We start from the raw sequence: 20,421 nt of genomic DNA, 5'->3' as shown, positions 1-20,421 counted from the left end.
CAGTGTTTTCTGACTACAACTTAGCGTTTGCTTGAGATTGCTTTAGTTTACCTCAGGTGGATTTCCTTTCCAACATAACCCGACCCCAGCACCCTCCTGCCTCACTGAACTTACCCCAGCCCCATGCGTGGGAACATGGACACCACCCACTGAATGAAACGTCTTTGGTTGCTGGCAGGGTTTCTCCACCCTACCTTCCCCTCCCTTTTCTTCCCCTCCGCAGTTTCTTAGGTGGTCCTGGGATAGTTTCTCTGTTTCCTCCTCCACCTCCGCCCTGGGGCCCAAGCTGCTGGTGCTGACCCAGGGGAGAGGAATGGATGGTTCAGGGAGTACCCATTTTTTTTTTGTCCCATCATATGTCTGCCCTCTAAAGTGTTTTTACTGAACTTGAACTGGTTTTGTTGCAACTGACCTGACATTTTCTCCGCATTCTCTTTCACTTTATTGATGTCATTTTGTAAGGAGATAATGAGTTTAGCATGTTGTGCACTCCCTACATTCTTGTACTCTTCCCAATATTCCTTCTCACTGAGTTTCTCAAGAAATAGTTTCTCAGCATTACTTATTTGCAAGCGCATATCTGTGAAAGAAAATCAAAACACCATGTCATTTCTGCTGTCCTTGCCACCGTTATATGTTGCCATCTGGTTTGATGAATCTGATATTAAAATGCTGTTGTCTCATAAATCCTATTTTATATATATAGGAACTCGAAATTATTCAAACTATTGTTTAACTATCCCTCATGATTCAAAATCTAAAATTAAAATTTCAACTCTAAAGTAGATGCTTGGGGCTATGATTGAAAGCTACAATAGATAATTAAGCTATATGCCTAGGAACCCACAAGTTTAAATTATTCCTCGTGTACAATATATGATGTCCCACACTTTTTTTTTAGTAGTAAATTGTCATTTTTCTGCCCATTATGCCTCTGGGCAAAGTGATTTCACCCTGTATCATTCCATAGTCCTTGGCAACCATTTCTATAAGTGAGTTGTTTAGCCTGTCGTCTCAAGTTCATTTGTGTGAAATGACAGTGTATGATAGTCATAACAACAAGTTTCCCCCACACCCACTTATAAGACTTCAGAGTGAAAGATATGCTCCCCAGTTAAACAGGTACAGACACGGAGCCATCCCAACTATGTCAGTGTCCGTTGGTCCTGCTGCACTTGCTAAGCATGATGTGCCACTCAGTCTTCAGGCTGAATGTGGTGCTGCTGGATATTTTGGAAAAGGAAGCGTTACAGAGAGGCAGGTGCCATGACGTACTGGCTACGCGGCTCACTACCACACACCCTCTTGTCTGAGAGCTCCTTGCGGCCAGTACCACCTCTCACTCATCTCTGAGAGCTCCTGATGGCAGCTAACCCTCTCAACTCGTCTCTGTAAGCCCAGCTCTTAGCAGGAGTCTGGCAGGTAGTTGGGGCTCAGTAGATGCTTAAGGAATGACAGATGCATTCTAGTCAGGCGGGAGGGCTGTTCTTCAGTCCGGAGGCCCAGGAGGACTCCAGACATGTCTTCTTCCAAAGATGTGAGATCATAGATTTTGACACCCCTTCATAAACGGCACTTGCTATTGTCATTTGACAGGTAAGCCTCCTCTAACCCCGGTGGTCAGCGTCCTCTCATTTGAGCAGATGGTTGCTGGCTCAGCCCTTGTGCCACCATGGCTTTTTGGGGGAGTGCGAGTTGGCATCATATTACTCTACTTTCCCAGAACCCTCTTCACTTCCCTTCTGGTAACACCCTTTTCCTGCTCCTTGTCAAATAAAGTTGTTTGCATGAAAAATGCTACAATAATTAGTAAGTAAAAGTTCAAGAAATAAACTATGTTTCACATACTCACAACTGAAAACCTACTTTTGCCCCACCCTGCATGTAGGCCAGTTATATTGGCCCCTTCTCCTGACCACAGGGATTGGTCCAGGAGTGGGCATGTGTCCCAAGCTAGGCACATGCTGAGTCCTTCGGAGAAATATTTTTACTGAAACTGGTGGAAAACATGTCTCTCGTCTCCATTCTGAGGTTATAAGGATGTAAGATCAGAGGTGTCTATGGTTTGAGTGCCAGCCTCATGGGGACAACATGACAGAGAGAGCACAGGGATAAAGGAGGTGGGGAGGGCGAAAGGAGAGAGAGGAGGAGAGGTAGGGAGGGGAGAGGGAGATTTTTTTTATATATAAGAACTGAGATCTGAGAGCATGTGAGGCTCTGGGGCACCTGCCTTTTCTGCTTGGTTATCTGACCATCTTCTTTATGTTTAAGCAAGTTTGGGTTAGATTTTTATCCTGGTAACTGAAAGAGTCCTAACTAAAGTTGGAAGGAAGGCGTTACATCAGTGCTTCTCAAGCCTCACTGTGTGTAGGAATCTCCTAGGACCTTGTCAAAACGCAGGTTCCGATTCAGCAGGTCTGGATGGGTCTGAGGTTCTGCATGGAAACAAGCTGAAGGTATGGCTGCTGCTCCGCAAACCAGCCCAGCGGCCAGTGACCACCTGTACGTAACAGACACACCTGCTCTCTCCCCCTTTCTTCCTCGGCTTCTGTGGGCAGCTTTCTTCCTTGGACGGCACGCACGTCCAGTCCTCCTCTGCTGTGCTCAGGCATCCAGCTGGGCCCCAGCCTTGCATGACATACACGCCCGGCACTCAGCCCAAACCCTAAGCAGGCACACCTCAAGTCACTGGGCCCATTCCCTGTGGAGGCCGCTCAGTGAGCACATCAGAGGATCTGTTTTGGTCTCACTCCCATCTCAAGGGACTGACGAAAGGATTCCTTCCAAACATAAGCAACACTTTCCTGGAGAGGAGCCCTGCACCATACACACCTACCACCTCATGACATCATTGTTGCCCAGAAAGAACTGGGGGAGGAGGAGGTGGATGGGGACAGTTTTGGAGACCCCCAAGAATGAAGTTTGCTGGTTAATGTTTGCTTTTGGTAACTGTTTCGTTCAAACCAGCAAATTATCTTTGAATGCATGCCTGCTCTGTGCCAAGTGCTTGGGTGAGGAGGCTCCCTGAAACACACGGGGAAATGCAGGACATTCTAGTCCCAGCTTCCGGTACTGCTTCCTGATAGCACTCAAGTCTCTTGCCCATGCTTTCCAGCATTCTAGCAGAGGTGGTGTTGATAGGGCCCTGGCTAAAGTAGTTTTAGAAATCCTAGCAGCAACCTTGGGATAAAGGAATAGGAATTTAAAAAAAAAATGCAAGTGTCAAAACTGTGTGTGTAACTTACCCCCAGGAATCATGGTATTTCCTAAGCCCATGGCAAGAGTATGTCCTGGGTCCTTCAGATTCTGCACCTGTCCTCCACACTGCCTCTTTTCCAATGCGAATCCCTCTTTGCCCATCTAAATGGGGGTGAGGTGGGGCTGAGCTCGGTAGAGATAGTGGTTGGGGGAAGCTTCATGGTTATATTCACCTTATCATTCCCGTCTCTGAACTGAGGCAGAAGCCAATGAGGCCACCAAGCAAGAGAATTCCCCAACAGAAAGGACAGACCCCCACTGTGAGGAGTTCAGAGTGGCGTCTGCCAGGATATCGTCCAGTGTGTAAGCGTCAGATGGTTTTCATGTGTCTTTGGTTTTCATCCCTGACCTTCCTCCTCCTCCTCACTTGATTCCAGCTCTCTGCCCACTCTGTGACTTCCCTCTCCTGTTCCTTTACCTCCATGTGTTTGTAGTTGTGGTGATAATGATATCCTCCAAAATATGGTCACGGCATTTTTGATATGTTAGGAAACAGCAGTGTTAATACATTCAAGACACAACTCGATTCAGCTTTATGGTAAACTCCCGAGTTCGTACGTCACCTTTTAAGTTTTGTTCCTGGTCTCTTTCAAACTTCCACTTCTCCTTCATTGCTGTTTCGACATCCTCTCTTGTTACTTTTAATCCTTCCGACTTCTCTTCACTCAGTTCCTTTAGTAGGTTCCGTATGTGCCAAATCTGTTCATCCTTTAAGCGTCCATTCTGTCATGAAAAACAACAGTAATCAAGTACATCTGCTGAAGTGTTTACATGGATTTTCCTCAAAATAGAGGCTTACAAAGTGAGAAAGAAATATTTAATTAAATAAGGTATACATGCCGAAACCGGTTTGGCTCAGTGGATAGAGCGTCGGCCTGCGGACTGAAAGGTCCCAGGTTCGATTCCGGTCAAGGGCATGTACATGGGTTGCGGGCACATTCCCAGTAGGAGATGTGCAGGAGGCAGCTGATCGATGTTTCTCTCTCATCGATATTTCTGACTCTATCTCTCTCCCTTCCTCTCTGTAAAAAATCAATAAAATATATTTAAAAAATAAATAAATAAATAAATAAATAAGGTATACAATAATATCTTTAAAAGTTTATGGAATATGGGAGACTTAAAATTAATCCCAGTAACCATTGGATAGAAAATTACATTTAGCCTGGCTGGTGTAGCTCAGTGGTTGAGCGTTGACCTAGGAACCAGGAGGTCATGGTTCAATTCAGTTGCAGCTCGATCCCTGGAGGGGGGCGTGCAGGAGGCAGGTGATCAATAATTCTCTCTCATCACTGATGTTTCTCTCTCTCCCTCTCCCTTCCACTCTAAAATCAATAAAAATGTATTTTTAAAAATTTGTAGATAGTCTTTTTTGGACAAAAGCCCCCCTCCTCAAATAACATTTCAGTGTGGAAGTTTCAGGGTCCATATAAAGTTAATGTTTTAATAGGGGACATCCTCAGTATTTCGCCATTCATGAGATGCTTTATGGGATAAGTTTAATGACCATTTACTGCTTTCAAACTTTATTTCTCTTCATCTTTAGTTCTTATAGTTGCATACAGCACCTCTTGGATATCCATTTTAATCTGATTTAAAAAACAACAACACATAATCTTAAACATTAAATTAGTCATTTAGCAACTAAGATTGTACTTTTCAAATAATATTTACATATTCGCACTCTAAAAATCTAAAAGAAAACAGATACAGAAATTAAAAATAAAGAAACAATGTTTAGGTTAAAGAAGAAATTAGAAGATTAATATGGTTTCAGAACTTTAAAATTTTTAACCTAACATTCGGCATCCTCATGATCTAAATAACACAATTCAGCCTGGCCGGTGTGGCTCATTGGATGAGCATTGACCCATGAACCAAGAGGTCACCGGTTTGATTCCTGGTCAGGGCATATGACTGGGTTGCGGGTTCAATCCCCAGAAAGAGGCATGCAGGAGGCAGCCAAGAGATGATGTTTCTCATCGATGTTTCTATCTCTCTATCTCTCCCTTCCTCTCTCTCTAAAAATCACTAAAAACATATTTAAATAACAAAATTCAAACGGACTTCCTTTGACACTGCAAATAATATAATAGGAACAGCAATACCCTTTTGCCTCACATGTACAAAAAAACCACACTTAAATAGATTGTAAATTAACCAATTATAAGCACTAAGTAAGATAATTTCCTAGGGTACATTTCATAACTCAAATTTTTTTTAAGCATTTGTGTAAATGTTTAATGACTATAAACAGGCTTTAAATCTTATACTCACTCTGTCATGAGACTTTTGGTTCTTTTCTCTAAGATTCTTTATCTGCACCATCAATCGTTCTACTACATTCTCCTTTATTTGCAAGCTGATAATAAACCAAGATAACATTTGTTACAATTACTTATCTTAGGAAAAATTAGTGAGTCAAAATTGAAAAGTTAAAATATTTGAGTTGAAATAAAGTATTAAATAGATTATAAAAACCCATGTAGGGATAAGGACCTCTCTTAAGTGATTTTGTGTTTCTGGGTATATTTTACTCAGTAAAAGATAGAGATAACTTCAGTTTTTAAAATCAATCACCATTTGTATTTCATAGTAGTAATTTTGACGCTTTCTAACTACCTTTAAATAATTCAGCTTTAAGAGACCCTAGAAAGGGCACACTGAAAACATGATTTCTAGAATTCTAAAAACATTCAGATAAAAATGACAAAACAAAGACTTTATAAGGCATGCCCATCTTCTTGAAATGGAAAGGTAAACTAGGCATACCTATTGGTTCAAGTTCATTAGTATGTCATCTCTTCTATAAATAATAAAAGCTTCTTTCCTGACACATACATTTTTAAAAAAATGTATTTTATTGATTCTTCACAGAGAGGAAGGGAGAGGGATAGAGAGTTAGAAACATCGATGAGAGAGAAACATCGATCAGCTGCCTCCTGCATACCCCCTACTAGGGATGTGGCCACAACCAAGGTACATGCCCTTGACTGGAATCAAACCTGGGACCCTTCAGTCTGCAGGCTGACGCTCTATCCACTGAGCCAAACTGGTTAGGGCTCTACCTCCCATTTTTAAGGAGAAAAATAGAAATGTTATCAAAGAAAATGATCTGAAAGAGCCTACGCTAATTATTCACATTTGTGCAATTATAATATGGTAATCCTAGTTCTCTGCATGGGTGGAGCAGGGAAATGGGTGCCAAGTATGTGGTCTCCATTGGTGTGAGACTGAGAGCCTACCTTGATGGTGACTGAGCATGCAAAGAGGAACTGGAGATTACATTCAGCCCCAACCCCAGATATTGCATGGGACACACTTGTACTAAAAAAAAAATTGTTGTTTACCTGAGATTCAAATTAAATTGAGCATCTGTATTTTCATTTGCTGCATCTGGCCACCCTACACGTAAGCCTACCATTCCTCCCCTCAGAGAAGAGAGGAGCAAGCAACTGAGGGCTTTGTCTTGTGTTCCTTCTGCAGTGAGCAGTTCAGAAAGATCTGCAGGGGAATTCTGAGATGCCCCGAAGGTTTTGGCGGCATCATCGCCCCCCTCCTTAGCCTAGACCAGTGATGGCGAACCTATGACACGCGTGTCAGAGGTGACACACGAACTCATTTTTTTGTTTGATTTTTCTTTGTTAGATGGCATTTAAATATATAAAATAAATATCAAAAATATAAGTCTTTGTTTTACTATGGTTGCAAATATCAAAAAATTTCTATATGTGACACGGCACCAGAGTTAAGTTAGGGTTTTTCAAAATGCTGACACGCCGAGCTCAAAAGGTTCGCCATCACTGGCCTAGACTCTCCTTGGAATTCACTTCCATGTTGTCAGGCCTCACAGAGAGATGGATTTGAGCTTCAGGACTCCACGCTGTGAGCCGCTGTGGGAATTCAAGCTTCACCATTCTCTGTACTTCTTCCTTTTCATATCTCCCTCATCTACTCAGTGCCCTAGTGACCCACATGGCATACTAAATGCTGAAAAAAGTGGGATAATAAACCAGTGAGGTAGGACATATTAAAGAGAATTAAAAGGCTATATAGCACTATTATTCTAAAGCACAATGATGTCAAATTCTTAGTATACAGAATGTCACCTTTTCTCTTCCCTCCCTGTATTTTTAAAATGTTAGTAATGTGTCCTCTTTCTCCCTCTATGCAATTTTATTGAGAGTTCTGCAAAGGAAAATAAATTTGGATTCCAAAAAGTTCCATACTTTTCTCCCTCTCTCTCTCTATCTCTTTCTCTCTCTCTCTCTCTCTCTCTCTCTCTCTCTCTCTCTCTCTCTCTCTCTCTCTCTCTCTCCCCCCCATAATAATATGCACACCTCTTTCTATATCTATATCCATACTCTTTGTGGAAAACTGGGGAGTGAGGGGAGGCAAATATAAGGAGAAAATAAAAACCATCATTGCTCAGAGCTGGTCACCTTATAGGTTTATCATTAACAGCCTCAGATCTTCACAAATAACCATGGAAGTTCATGACCTCATTTTCTTGGGATATATTAAAAAAAAGTTCAATTGTTCAGAAATCATTGACTGCCTACTATGTGCTCTCAGCTTGTTGTTAGGAGCTGAGATTGTGTATGAGAAATGTTAGAGGTTGCTGGGGGACCCTGGGAGAATCCTCCCTCAGAGAATGAGGGGACGTCCTGGTGATCTGTCACGTGACAAAACTTCTGTCACCTAGGAACACCTGGAATGATACAGTGTCCCTAGCAGTGAGGCCTTGGCTATTCCAGGCCATGAGATTAATCAGTTTTTACAAAGCAAAAAGAAAAAAAGCATGGGATGTTTATTTTCTATCGGGGCAACATTATGAGAATTTTTCAGTGTTGCCTCTTTGTAAACCTCTGTGACATAAAAGAAAGACTGGCCTCTGGTTGACCCAGAAGAGAGAGAAACAGTTGTGATTGGACGTTGTCACTGTAAACAGGGAGGGGGCGGAAGGTAAGGTGGGGAGGAAGCACGTTAGAGACCAGGTTGTAGTCACAGAGGCTGACTTTCTGTCCATCTCTCCTAAGACGAGATGAGGAAGCTTTGCAGTTAGGTCGAGAAGTGAGTGCTGGTAGTATCTGGTTATTAAAGCTATGTCAAGCAGAAAATAAAAGGGAACCTCGTGAAAGGTCCCTTTCCATGGGTCTTTCTCTCTTAGTCTCTCAAGAAGCAGATGAAGTTTCCCTGAATTAAAAATAATTCCCTCAAACAAAGACCTAGTCACCAGTGTCACAAGTTCCCCACTTCCCACCTTGTCCCCTCCAACAAATGGCTTGCCATTCCCAAATCCCAAGGGCCCCACAGGGCCCTGCTCACCTGACACTTGCCGAGGGCATCTGAGTCTGCACTTGCCCTCTTGCCCTCACCCTGCCTTCTCTTGTTTCCTGGACTGGAACAAGCACTTCCTCACCCGTGTCTTTCCCATAAGCCTTCTCTCTACTGCTCTGTCTCCATAACACCCGTTCCTCTCCCAGACATCAGCTGAAACATTGCTTCTTAAAATGAGCTTTCCCTGACCCCTCTGTAGCACCCGAATCTTTTCTTTCATCGCACCTTAATTATGTGTGTGTTTTCTTTTTTTTAAAAAAGCTTGAATTAGTTATCTAATGTCTGTCTCTCATGCTTCATCAGACAGGGACCTGTTCACTGTTGTCACCTAGTACCCAGCATCTGCCTCCTTCTTGGCAAACATTCAAGTATTAGTTCAATGAATGCATGAATGAAGTACATTCTTATTTGGAAAGAGACTGACCTATAATCATTCATTCACTCCCTAAGAATTACACATGAAAGCACCCACCCTATGCCAAGGCTGGGGTTCAAAAGCTGTCAAGGGGCTCAGCTCCCACTGGTCGGGTAAAACGTGAACATAGAGGAGGTGTGACCTCTAGTTTTGTCTCCAGCTCCGGGGAGGGAAACATTAAAAAATATTATTCTTACTAAAAATAATGCCAAATCATTTGTATTTGATCTGTAGCTATTTGGAGAGAATGCAAATTGGAATGTCTGGAAATGAAAAGTTAAATAAAGAAGAAGTTTCCTCGATGACTCTTCTGTGAATGTATGCTAACTATTCCGTGTCGCATGCTGTGTGTATACGGGAAAGTGACCAATAAAAGAGGAGGGAGGGAGGGAGCTAAAACCACATTGATGAGTGCTGTTCCATAGCTACTGCTTGGGCTATGTGGTAGCCCAAGTTTCCCAAACTGTTAACCATAGGCACTTGGCGCAAGAGTGCATGCAATTCCGCCTCCAATGCCCTGCAGCCCGGCGCCCTGGACAGCTTTACATGAGTCTTAAGGATGATGGTGGCCATTCACACACAGAAACCAGAAACCGCTGGGTTTTTACAAGCCACGCTTACTGATAGTGCAGAAGTGCTTCACTGATGGACAGTCTCTCTTCTTTCGGCTGCCCATCGTGGGTATCCTTTTTACTTGCTTTCGCTGGGGTTTCCATTGTGTTGCTTAGCTAGTAAGAAATACCTGTTTCGAAAAGAGATGTAAGAGAAGTAAATAAACTCTTGTCTTGGCCCCTCTACTGGTGTTTACTCAAGATTAGGCACCCAGACTGCTTTTCCACCTCACATTCACCACAATTCCGCGACGTCCTTCATCAATTGGATTCTTGAATTCCCTGTGTAGCCCAGGTGCAGGATTAGCCCACCCCAAACGGTGAGGCTCACTCCCTTATGTTATCTATCTGTTGCCCCGATCAAGCTTCTTTAAGAGCAATGACTGAACTTTTTAAATCATTTTATTTCTCCACCGTGTTTGGCAGAATGCACTACCGATAGCAGCAGCTCAATCAATGTTACTTTTTAAAAAATTAAGACAAAGCAAAAGAACTGCTTTCTACGAGCACCAAGAAATCTGGATCCAAAGGAATCAGGCTTGGCCAGGGCTGTCATAAAGAGCGAATAGAAACACACGTTAAAGTATTTTTTAAATGGTTAAGAGGTTTATAAGTAAAAGATAATAATAATAATAATAATAATAATAATAATAATGCATTCTTGTTAATAGTAACTGTTCATCAGCTATTAATTGCTTTTGCATCTAATAATAAAAATTATCAAAAATAATATTTTTTCAAAAGGGGAAATTAGGCCCACTGTTCAGGTAGTTTGATAGTAAACAGGAATACTCCAGAGATTGGACATGGGTACTAAAGTACTTCTTTTCAAATAGTCTTTAACAAATTTTCTTTTATCTTTCATTTTTCCACTAATCTCTATAAAACAACTGCCCCGGGCTTCAGTCGGTGTATTAATTGGGTATGGCAGAAAGAACATAACCTTTGTAATTTGTTAGAATGGCTGGGAACTCCGTGAGACTGGAAGTGATGTTATTCTTGTGTATCCCTGTATCTCACCCCCAGCATGACAGATGCACGACAAATCCTTGTCAAGTGAAGAAATAGATAAGATAGATGAGTGACACGGGCAGACATGTTTTAATAGTAGATCCACCACTTACTATCTATGTAACCTTGAATAGATTGCTTAATCTTTTTGAGCTTCAAATTCATTATCTATAAAGTGAGAACAGAAATCTTCTTCTGAAAGCTGTTGTAAGGATTAAATAGGCTACTATTTATAAGGCACCTAGCAGTGTCTGACGTATAGAAAGAACTCAATATTATGCCCCCTTAACTTACAGCCCCCGATCGGCCTTCTTCAAAGGTACAGCAGGATGACTGCCTGCTGCCAAGTGTGATGATGCGTGGGAAGGCTCACCTATGTGGTTTGCTACTGTCAACAGCCATCGTTGATTTGGATCACTGAATTGGCAATCTACATGGATTATTCATACCCATAGTGGAAAAACTCTCTGAAATGAGAACACATCTTTTCCCTGTAGGCATGCTGCTCTCACACCCAGGCCTCCAGCGAGGCCTGGTCTTTGTGTCTGGGACTTTACTAGCCAGGTCTGCGCATCTCTACATTCTAACCGATTTGGGTATATGTGAATTCAAATGTCCTGTAATACTTGCCAACTGAGAGTCACAAAGGTGACACAACAGAAATACTGAATCCGTTGAGGCAGGGCAGTAGATTAACTGCGTTCTCAGATAGGAAAGTGTGAATAATTCCATGAGCTACAAACCAAAACGTGTCACTATACCATCACGGTTCACAAAAATTTGCCAGCTAAGGGAAAAAAAATGACTTTCTTTTGTTTCAGATACAGAGTTGAATTTTTCATATTATTTTCTATTTTAGAGTTCGAATTTTTAACTTGACAGTTGCACAAAAAGACAGCATGCTGACAAGTGTTTCTTTTCACAGTAGCTTACAATTTAACAGCGATTTTTACTATAAAATATTTCATTTACAAGTTAAAACAAATGTCAACATTAACCTCTAATTTTCTTTCCAAGTCATATGGAAGAGATCAAAGTGTTATGGTTCCCACCTGCAGCACCCATCTGGTGCGGGAGGAAAAAATGACCTCATCTCGAAAAATTACCTCAGTTACCTGGCTCTAATGTTTTCAACTCTCTGACTAATGTATACTTAGTTACCTAACTGCAGCCCGTGGCAAAGGATTTTAATAAAACATGAGTGGAAATGTGGATCCATTAAGTCCAAATGATTTATGCATAAACTATATTAAGATTCATTGTTTCATACCCTTTCCAGAAAATTAGTAAGCCAATTGGATTGCATGCTCTCTAGTTGCACCAGAGGCTCAGTGCACAGTATTTGTCACTGTGGGGGTGAGGGGGCCCCTCAGCCTGGCCAGCACCCTCTCGCAGTCCGGACCCCTCTGGGAAAGCTGACAGTCGTACCCAAGGGGTCCTTAGCGCTGATGCGGGAGAGGCTCCTGCCACTGCTGCTGCGCTCACCAGCTGTGAGCCCGACTTCTGGCTGAGTTGGGCTCCTCCTGTGGGAGCTCACTGACCACCAGGGGGCAGCTCCTGCATTGAGCATCTGCCCCTTGGTGGTCAGTGCGCGTCATAGTGACCAGTCATTCCGGTGTTTGGTCGATTTGCATATTCAACTTTTATTATATAGGATTGCAATGAGTTAATGACATCACCTCAACATGCACTTTTGCATTTGATGATGTTCTACAAACAATGAGGATTTTCGTAAATATTTCAAAGGATTTATAGTTCCTGATCACCCAGATGATTTCTATCTCAGTAAAGGGCGAGAATCCTAGAAAAACATTCACGAAGTAATGGAATCATCTTCCAGGAAGGTCTCACTTAGAATATTTCCTGACAAATGGACACCTGATCTGTTTGTTGGTAACTACAAACATTTATTCAGTGCCTGCTCTGTTCATGACACTTTACCTGGCCTTTGGTTATAAAATATAGAAGAGCCAAGATCACTACTTAGACTGACAGGAAGAAAGAAGCATACCCCAGCAGAACTTTTAAAAAGTAATGAACAGCTTTAAAAGACTTTAGCAAAATTGTGCAGGTAATGAATGATATGAAGACCTTCACTCTCAGTGTGACCTTTGGGGCCATCTGGGCTTCCTCTGTTTGGGCATTCCATAACATGCCATGGAGTGAGGGCAGCTGTGGAGGCTGGGTTTGAAAGACTCAGATCTCCAGCCTTTTTAGAGTCTACTCCATAATCACTTTCTGTCAGAAAATGTTCCATAAAATATTCCTCAAATGCTTCTCAGTGAAAAGCAAGAAGCCTGTTTAGTAAAAATGGACATAGAGTAGCCATGCTCGTCAATATACTGTAATTCTGTAATGCTTTACTTGACTGCAAAATAACCTCCCCAATGAGTATGTCCTTTCCTGTGCAGTCTCAGGATCCTGGCTCAATATCTAGAAAGCTCCTGAAGACTTTTTTCACCACTTTGTGGAGCCATGAATAGCCAGAAGCCTCCTAATGACTTGTGCCATAGTTTTGTGGAGGCTGGGAGGGATGGAAGTTCTGCCCTAATATTTTGCTGGACATTTGGAATGGATCCTGATGTTTGTTAGCTAATCTATATATATAAAAGGCTAATATGCAAAGTGTCCCCCTTGGGAGTTCAACCAGGAAACACGAGTTCCATCCCTCACTGTGACGTGCGCTGACCACCAAGGGGCAGCGTGGAGCATGGTGGGAAACCAGGGGCCTGGCGGGCGCTGAGGGGAGTGAGGGGAGGAGGAGGCTGGGCGGCAGGAAGGCATGGGGGGGGGGCGGGCAGGTATTTGATCTGCCCTGATCGCCAGCCAGGCCTAGGGACCCTACCCATGCATGAATTTTGTGCACCAGGCCTCTAGTGTTTTACAAATGTAGATTAAAATGAAAGATATTTTCGTAGTAGCAACGACAAAAGTTCTCAATAAGATGCCATTAGTGCAGCGGTTCTCAACCTGTGGGTCACGACCCCTTTTGAGGTTGAACGACCCTTTCACAGGGGTCGCCTAAGACCATCGGAAAACACATGTATCATTACATATTGTTTTTGTGATTAATCACTATGCTTTAATTATGTTCAATTTGTAACAATGAAAATACATCCTGCATATCAGATATTTACATTACGATTCATAACAGTAGCAAAATGAGAGTTAGGAAGTAGCAACGAAAATAATTTTATGGTTGGGGGTCACCACAACATGAGGAACTGTATTAAAGGGTCGCGGCGTTAGGAAGGTTGAGAACCACTGCATTAGTGGTTGAAAGCATGATCTAGTTAAAAGATCTCTATATGGGTGTTACAAGTCTTGAAGTCTAATCCTGGCTTTGCCATTAACTAGCTATAACTTGTGTTAAGTCTTACTACTACTACTACTGATGTGGTACTTCCAAAGGTCTTTGTTAAAGAGCAATCTAAAATGTATCTCATTATAGTGCCAATTAAGCTATATATTTGAAAATATTTGTGGCATTCATCTTCAACAAAACTTAACTCCTTCAATACTGAATAGCAACTAACTACTTCAACAAACCCTTATCTTTGGGAATTTAAGAATAGATATTGGCACATAGGCTGGCATCTCCCACAGGCACAAACTAGATATTCAATAAGTGTCTGATTTGAATGATTGACTTGTAAATAATGTATGCTACTTTCTTTATCTAATGGCCCTATTTATGTGCTCCTGATATTGTATATACCCTAAATTTGGAAAGCAAAATCACTTTTAAACTCAAATTCTCACTTACGCTAGAACATATTTTTAATACAACTTTTAAATATTTTAGAATTCCCTCCAGCAAAAGACACCTCCTGAATTCATTTAAAGCCTTTTAGTAATGATAACATTACCTAAAAGTTAGCTTAAAAAATTTCAGACCTTATTGGTAGAGATTATCTAAATGTAGCCCAAAGCAGCTTTAAAATGTAAAATGCAGCCAGCTTAAAGATATAGTAAGTAACTATATATTCAAACCAAGGTATTTAAAAATATCTGGCCGAATAACAGTTTCAACTTTCACTCCCATGATTGTGATGTGTGTTGCTTTAGCATGTATGTTCTTTACCAATACCGATCCTTTGGTCTGTGGCACATTTTTGAACCGCAGTTCCCAAATTATATTGGATTCTTAGCTTAAAGATTGGTCTATCTTTTGATCCCGAGTTGCTAGTAACAAACAGTTTGAAATGCAGTCTATTACACTAACTTTTCTAGCAACCAGAACTACCTCGTCACCCAACTCCTGTTCTCCTTCGGTTTTAGAAAATCAAAAAAGAAACATAACCACAAAGAGATTGTTGTGAGGACAGTGGAAATACAAGCAGTACTTTAATAGTACTTTATACTTTTATAGTTGGATGGAGGAGGAGAACAAGAAGGTTTCTATCTTCAAACAGCAGTGGTGAATGTAAAAAGGATCTACTAAGGTTGGGTATTGGGGTGGCAGACAGGAAATCCATGAGCAATTAGCACACACACTAATAAATATCCAGTCATTATTTTTCTTTGCCGTCGCAGAAATCTTGTTTTCTCCCTTAGATGGAACATCTCCCATCTCCCAACCATTCAACTCTCTTGGCCCAGCAGAGAATTATGGAGAAACAAATCTAACAAGTAAATAATAATTTAAAAAGAACGCAAAATCTATGGATTGGGAGGGTGTGGATGAAAAGCCATCAACACACACCTACAGTGTGTCTGTTGGGTAGGATGCAAGGGTGTGCGTGAGGCCGGGAATTCGGTGAGAAGAGCAGTAAGAAAAGTGAGACTGGGGCTCGTCCTAGCTCCTCCTCTAGTGGACTCGCCTCTAAGCCTCTCTGACCCTCCATTTCTCTTCCTTCTTTCCAACCTCCATCCGGAGTGACTACTGAAGCTCAAGTGCTTTGGGAAAACCGCCAAGTGCCAAAGCCCCATAGGAATGGAAGGGTTATGAGTTTACTGAGCGCCTGCTGTGAGGTTACACACCTGAAGGACATTCAGATCCTGCCCTCTGTGCACAGAAGATCTGGAATGGCAAGTCAGCAACGCACTGCAAGGCAGAGAGAGACGGGTTAATTTTTTGGTCAGATCAAAAGATCGCCCTCGCACGCTGTTTCCTCGGCGAAGAGGCGGGGTGTGCTTCTGAGAACCCCTCCAGGGGCTCCCAAAGGCCCAGGAACAGCTCCCGATGGAGGACGTCAGGCCCATTTTAGGGAAAGCAACCTCCAGGGCCGGTGGGGGTGGGGCGGAGATGCTCGCAATGTCTTAATGGTCAGACTGGAAGGAGATGGGGACCCAGCGGAGATGGAGGAGTCTCCCCACCTGCCCTCCCGGCTTCCAGGTGCGGAATCGCAGCTGTGGGCGGGGAAGTAGCACTCGGAGGGGGCCAGCGGACCTGGCCCGCCGTTGCAGCCACCGCAGCCACCGCGCCCTCCGTTTCCAAGGCGACGGGCGCGTGGACGCCTCTTCACCCAACTACCGAGCGCGGCCGCGAGCCGCGGGCCGGGCGCGCCCCCTGGCGGCCGCACGGGGAAGAGTCCGGGCCGAGGGCCGCCCCGCCCCGCCCCGCCCCCTCGCCCCCCTCCCCACGTGGTCCTCACCCCGCCGATTCCGCAGAACGCTCCCGCCCCTCCTTGCCTCCCTCTAGCGGTGAGTTGTGTGGAGACGGGACACCCAGCCCCGGGGCTGTGCCCGCGAGCCGGCACTGTCGTCTGTTCCTTCCTTTGGTTTTCTAGCAGCTCGTAGACGGGGAAGGGGTGCCTGCGCCGCCTCGCCCCACTCTGCCCCTCCACCGCAGGCTGTCCTTCTGTCTGCTTTTGTTTTGCGTTAAGAGTTCTTGTGCGTTCGGCTCCAAGCAGAATTGCCAAGCCCTGGGCTAAATGTTTGCACGGAGACTTCCAGCTCTCAAAGTCCTTGACTGTCCACTTTCCTCTTGCTTTACTTTTTTCCTCCTACACCCCAAGAAAACCAATAGTATAGGTTCCGTCGTTCCCCTTTCCACTTTGTGCAGCTTCCTCTTAATTCGAGAGGGGGAAATTCCACACACTTCAAACCTTGCAAGTCCCCCCTTGCTTCTGAATTCTTTCTCCGCCTGGGAGCACCTGCTTCCACCAGCCACACCCCTGAGAGTTCCCCATCCTTTTGTCCTGGGAAGACCGAAGGGAGGGGCTCCCGGCGCCTCCACTCTCTTCAGAGTCACCTGGTTGGCATTCTTGAATTTGATTTTTAAAAATAGGTTAACAAATGTTTTACAATTGGTGATGTGCTATATTAGTCACAGATTAAGAACTTCTTAAAGGAAGGAAACGGAAGCAGTTCGTACAATGTTAATTAGCATTACATTAAGGAAGTTTTTCTCATCGGTGAAAAGTCACCCAAAAAATGAACCAGTTTGAGGTAATTTACGTCCCACCTCATTGGAACCTCCCTTTACCAGTGTTACATATTTGTTAAGTGCCAATAATTTGCTATGATCTGCGTATCCGGGGAAATTTTTTTTTAGTTATCTTCCGGAGAATAACAACAACAGGTGGAATTATGGGGTAAAATTATTCAGTAGATGCAGGAGGAGAAAAAAAGCTATCACCCCCATTTTTTAAAGCATGGAGATTTTGTTATTGTTGTAAAATGGAAAAAACAGTTTTGTGATTCTTCAGCACTTTGAATTCATTCCCAAATATTTCCTATAAATCCTGGGCCTGCTTCTTTTACAAGAGCCTGGGCCTATAGTCAAAAATGTCCTTTTACCCTATCATCTATCTCCTGTGCAGCTTTTCTTATGGTGCTTGCCAGTTGGTGGTCAAACAGTGAAGCCAGAGAAAGACCATTTGCCAAGTTTCCTCATTTGACCTCGATTTTCTGTTAGCCTTACTATGTTGGATAATGTAGAAATGGAGTTAGGAGAGTTTCTGTGGTAGAAAAAGCCACATGTGTTGTCTGGTTCGGGCAAAAACACAAAGAACCTGTTTGGTACGCACGGTTGATAAATATTTTATACTTTAAAATTTTGTATCTGTTTTCATTGAGGAGCACTACTACCTCTGCAAAGAGACCCCGAGGCAATCAACTACTGTGTTCATAGTAAATCTCACAATAATTTTAGAGACCGGAGCTGGTGATTAACCTATTGACTTCGCAAACGAGTTTCAGATTTCTAGTAAATGAATTTTTTTACTGACAGCAAAGTTACTTTTGAGAAATAGGAAAGCCCTGCTGTAACTTCTTACCCCAAAACTCTTTTCCTGACAAATTTGAAACAATTAAATCAGTGTTTTGCAAAAGAAAATCATGAAGTAAAATATTCTCTTAAGAGGAAAAATTTATGCTGCCTTTATGCAGGCGTGGTAACAACCTCATTTAGGACATTGTTGGGCCCACCATCCATTGGCATGTTGCAATATTAGAAAGTGGGGTTTTTCCCCACTGTATGTGTCGCAGTATTGTCCTTTCGGCCAGGGCATAGCCCTGCCACCCATCCTTCTCTCCGGCTCTTCAAACCAAGTTTAACGTGAATGACCAGAACTCTGGCAAAAAGAGATTACGTTTCTTTCCCCCACCTATCTCCTCTGCTCAAGCACTTTTTGAAATAGCTTTTATGAGTTCTTTGTCCTCTCTGAGGGAGAAGAGCCCAGGATGGTAAGGCAGAGTCCTATCCCAGGAGCCTGAACCAAGTGACATGGGTTGTGCCTGAGGATTTCAGTGTGTGATGTCGTGAGAACAATTCAGCTACAGTGAATTGCTACATGCTTTTGGCAGTTTTAAAATATGACCACATGGGATATCCATACAAATCACTAGAACATGCCAAAAAAAAAAAATCCAGAAATAGACAGATATAGATACATGTAGTTCATTGCTTCAGACAAAAGTGCCAAGGTGATTACATGAAGAAAGGATAGTATTTTCAACAAATGCTACTGTAACTATGGCATGTCTGCTATCTGCTTGGAAGAACGATGAACCTGGACCTGACCATACATCATACAAAAAATTAACTCAAAGTAAGTCATAGATCCAAACATAAAAGCTATAGAAGTATAAAACCTCTCAAGTTAAGAGGCCAAGTGTAGGCTCTATGGGTCAGCTGCTCCAGCTGAGCTGCCTTCTAGCCCACTCAGTGCCAGATGTGTGAGTGAAGCCATGCTGGATCCTCCCAACCAGTCCTTCCATCAGCTGAATGTTGCTGAGTTCATCTCAGTGCCACAGGGAGCAAGAGATCGCCTATGATGAACCTAAAAAATCTGAGACATGGTTGCTTTAAGCCACTAAGTTTTGACAGTGTCTTAGTTATCTATCCTATATAATAAAGAGGCAATATGCAAATTGACCATCACTCCAACACACAAGATGGCCACCCCCATGTGGACACAAGATGGTTGCCACAAGATTGCTGGCAGGGGAGGGCAGTTGGGGGGAACCAGGCCTGCAGGGGAGGGCAGTTAGGGGCGACCAGGCTGACAAGGGAGGGCAGTTAGGGGTGACTGGGCCAGCAGGGGAGTGCAGTTGGGGGCAATCAGGCCAGCAGGGGAGCATTTAGGCATCGATCAGGCTGGCAGGGGAGTGGCTAGGGGGTGATCAGGCTGGCAGGCAGAAGAGGTTAGGGGCAATCAGGCAAGCAGGCAGGCGAGCGGTTGGGAGCCAGCAGTCCCGGATTCTGAGAGGGATCCAAGATTAGAGAGGGTGCAGGCTGGGCTGAGGGACACCTCCCACACGCATGAATTTCGTGCACCAGGCCTCTAGTTACTATATAACAAATTACCCAAAATTTAGTGATTCAGGACAACAGTCATCACTTATTATCTCACAGTTTCTATAGATCAAGAACAGGGGTCCTCAAACTACAGCCTGTGGGCCACATGCAAATACAAATATTGTATTTGTTCCCGTTTTGTTTTTTTACTTCAAATAAGATATGTGCAGTGCGCATAGGAATTTGTTCATAGTTGTTGTTTTTTTAAACTATAGTCCGGCCCTCCAACAGTCTGAGGGACAGTGAACTGTGTTATCTCATGAGGTCAGATATTAGACAGATTCTACTTCTGCTTGAAGGCACTTTCAGGCTAGGGGGAGGGAGGGGCAGATGAGTTAATGGGCAATTGCAACACGGTCGGATAACCCCTGGAATAGAGTGTGGAGGAGGGTGGGAAAGGAGAGGTCAAGATGGGGACAGGTTTCAGGATGAACTCCACCGACCACCGCTCCAACCTTTCTTCTGCTTAAGGGCAGAGTGCTAAGGAAAAACCTAGCCCAGCCTTGAGGATCAGGGAAAAATTCCTAGAGGAAGTGAGGTCTCCTTTGAGACTTGACAATAAACAGGAATTAGACAGTTTGGAGGGCTGGGATAGAGGGATGGATAAGTGCAAGGCCTAAATATAAACACAAAATATGGTGACTTTCTTGTGCACCTAAAAGAAATTTAATAACGGTTAGACAGTAGAGTTTCAGAGAGGATAAGAGTGAGACAGAAGGCTGGAGGAGCAAGCAGGGACAGGTCATGATGGCCCCTCTGAACCATGCTCTTTTATGATGGCAAAAGTTCACTCTGGCTAGACTCTCGGTGTGGCGAACAGCTGGCTCCTGGGCGGTACAAGGCCCGGGAAATCATCTGGTCTGGCCATGCCGAGGCATTGGGATGAGTTCATTAAACGTGTGACCAAATATAGCAGGCTAACTTTTAATGGCCAGATAATTTTGTATGGCCAGAGAATGATGTTATAAATACCGAAATGGCCCTTGGCAGAAAAAAGGTTCTCCAGCCCTGGTAGAGTGTGGAGGAGGGCGGGAGAGGAG

At 43.4% G+C, this 20,421-nt stretch overlaps 1 protein-coding gene across 1 annotated transcript in view; it reads right to left on the bottom strand.

The window, feature by feature from the left end:
- Positions 1-16,073, bottom strand: part of CCDC83 (coiled-coil domain containing 83) — a 40,079-nt gene extending 24,006 nt beyond the window's left edge. The window contains exons 1-6 of the mRNA XM_081100125.1: positions 15,955-16,073; positions 15,619-15,682; positions 9,635-9,755; positions 5,536-5,620; positions 3,822-3,981; positions 413-580 (exon numbers count right to left, since the gene is read on the bottom strand). Coding sequence (XP_080956251.1) covers positions 413-580; positions 3,822-3,981; positions 5,536-5,620; positions 9,635-9,729 — 508 coding nt within the window. The 5' untranslated portion in view covers positions 9,730-9,755; positions 15,619-15,682; positions 15,955-16,073. The remainder of the gene's footprint in view (positions 1-412; positions 581-3,821; positions 3,982-5,535; positions 5,621-9,634; positions 9,756-15,618; positions 15,683-15,954) is intronic.
- Between the last annotated feature and the right edge of the window lie 4,348 nt (positions 16,074-20,421).

This window comes from Myotis nattereri, assembly GCF_964212035.1.
Source record: "Myotis nattereri genome assembly, chromosome: 9".
In the NCBI taxonomy this organism is placed as follows: Eukaryota; Metazoa; Chordata; class Mammalia; order Chiroptera; family Vespertilionidae; genus Myotis; species Myotis nattereri.
The sequence above is the reverse complement of the archived record's forward strand: the minus strand, read 5'-3'. Positions and strand labels throughout refer to the sequence as shown.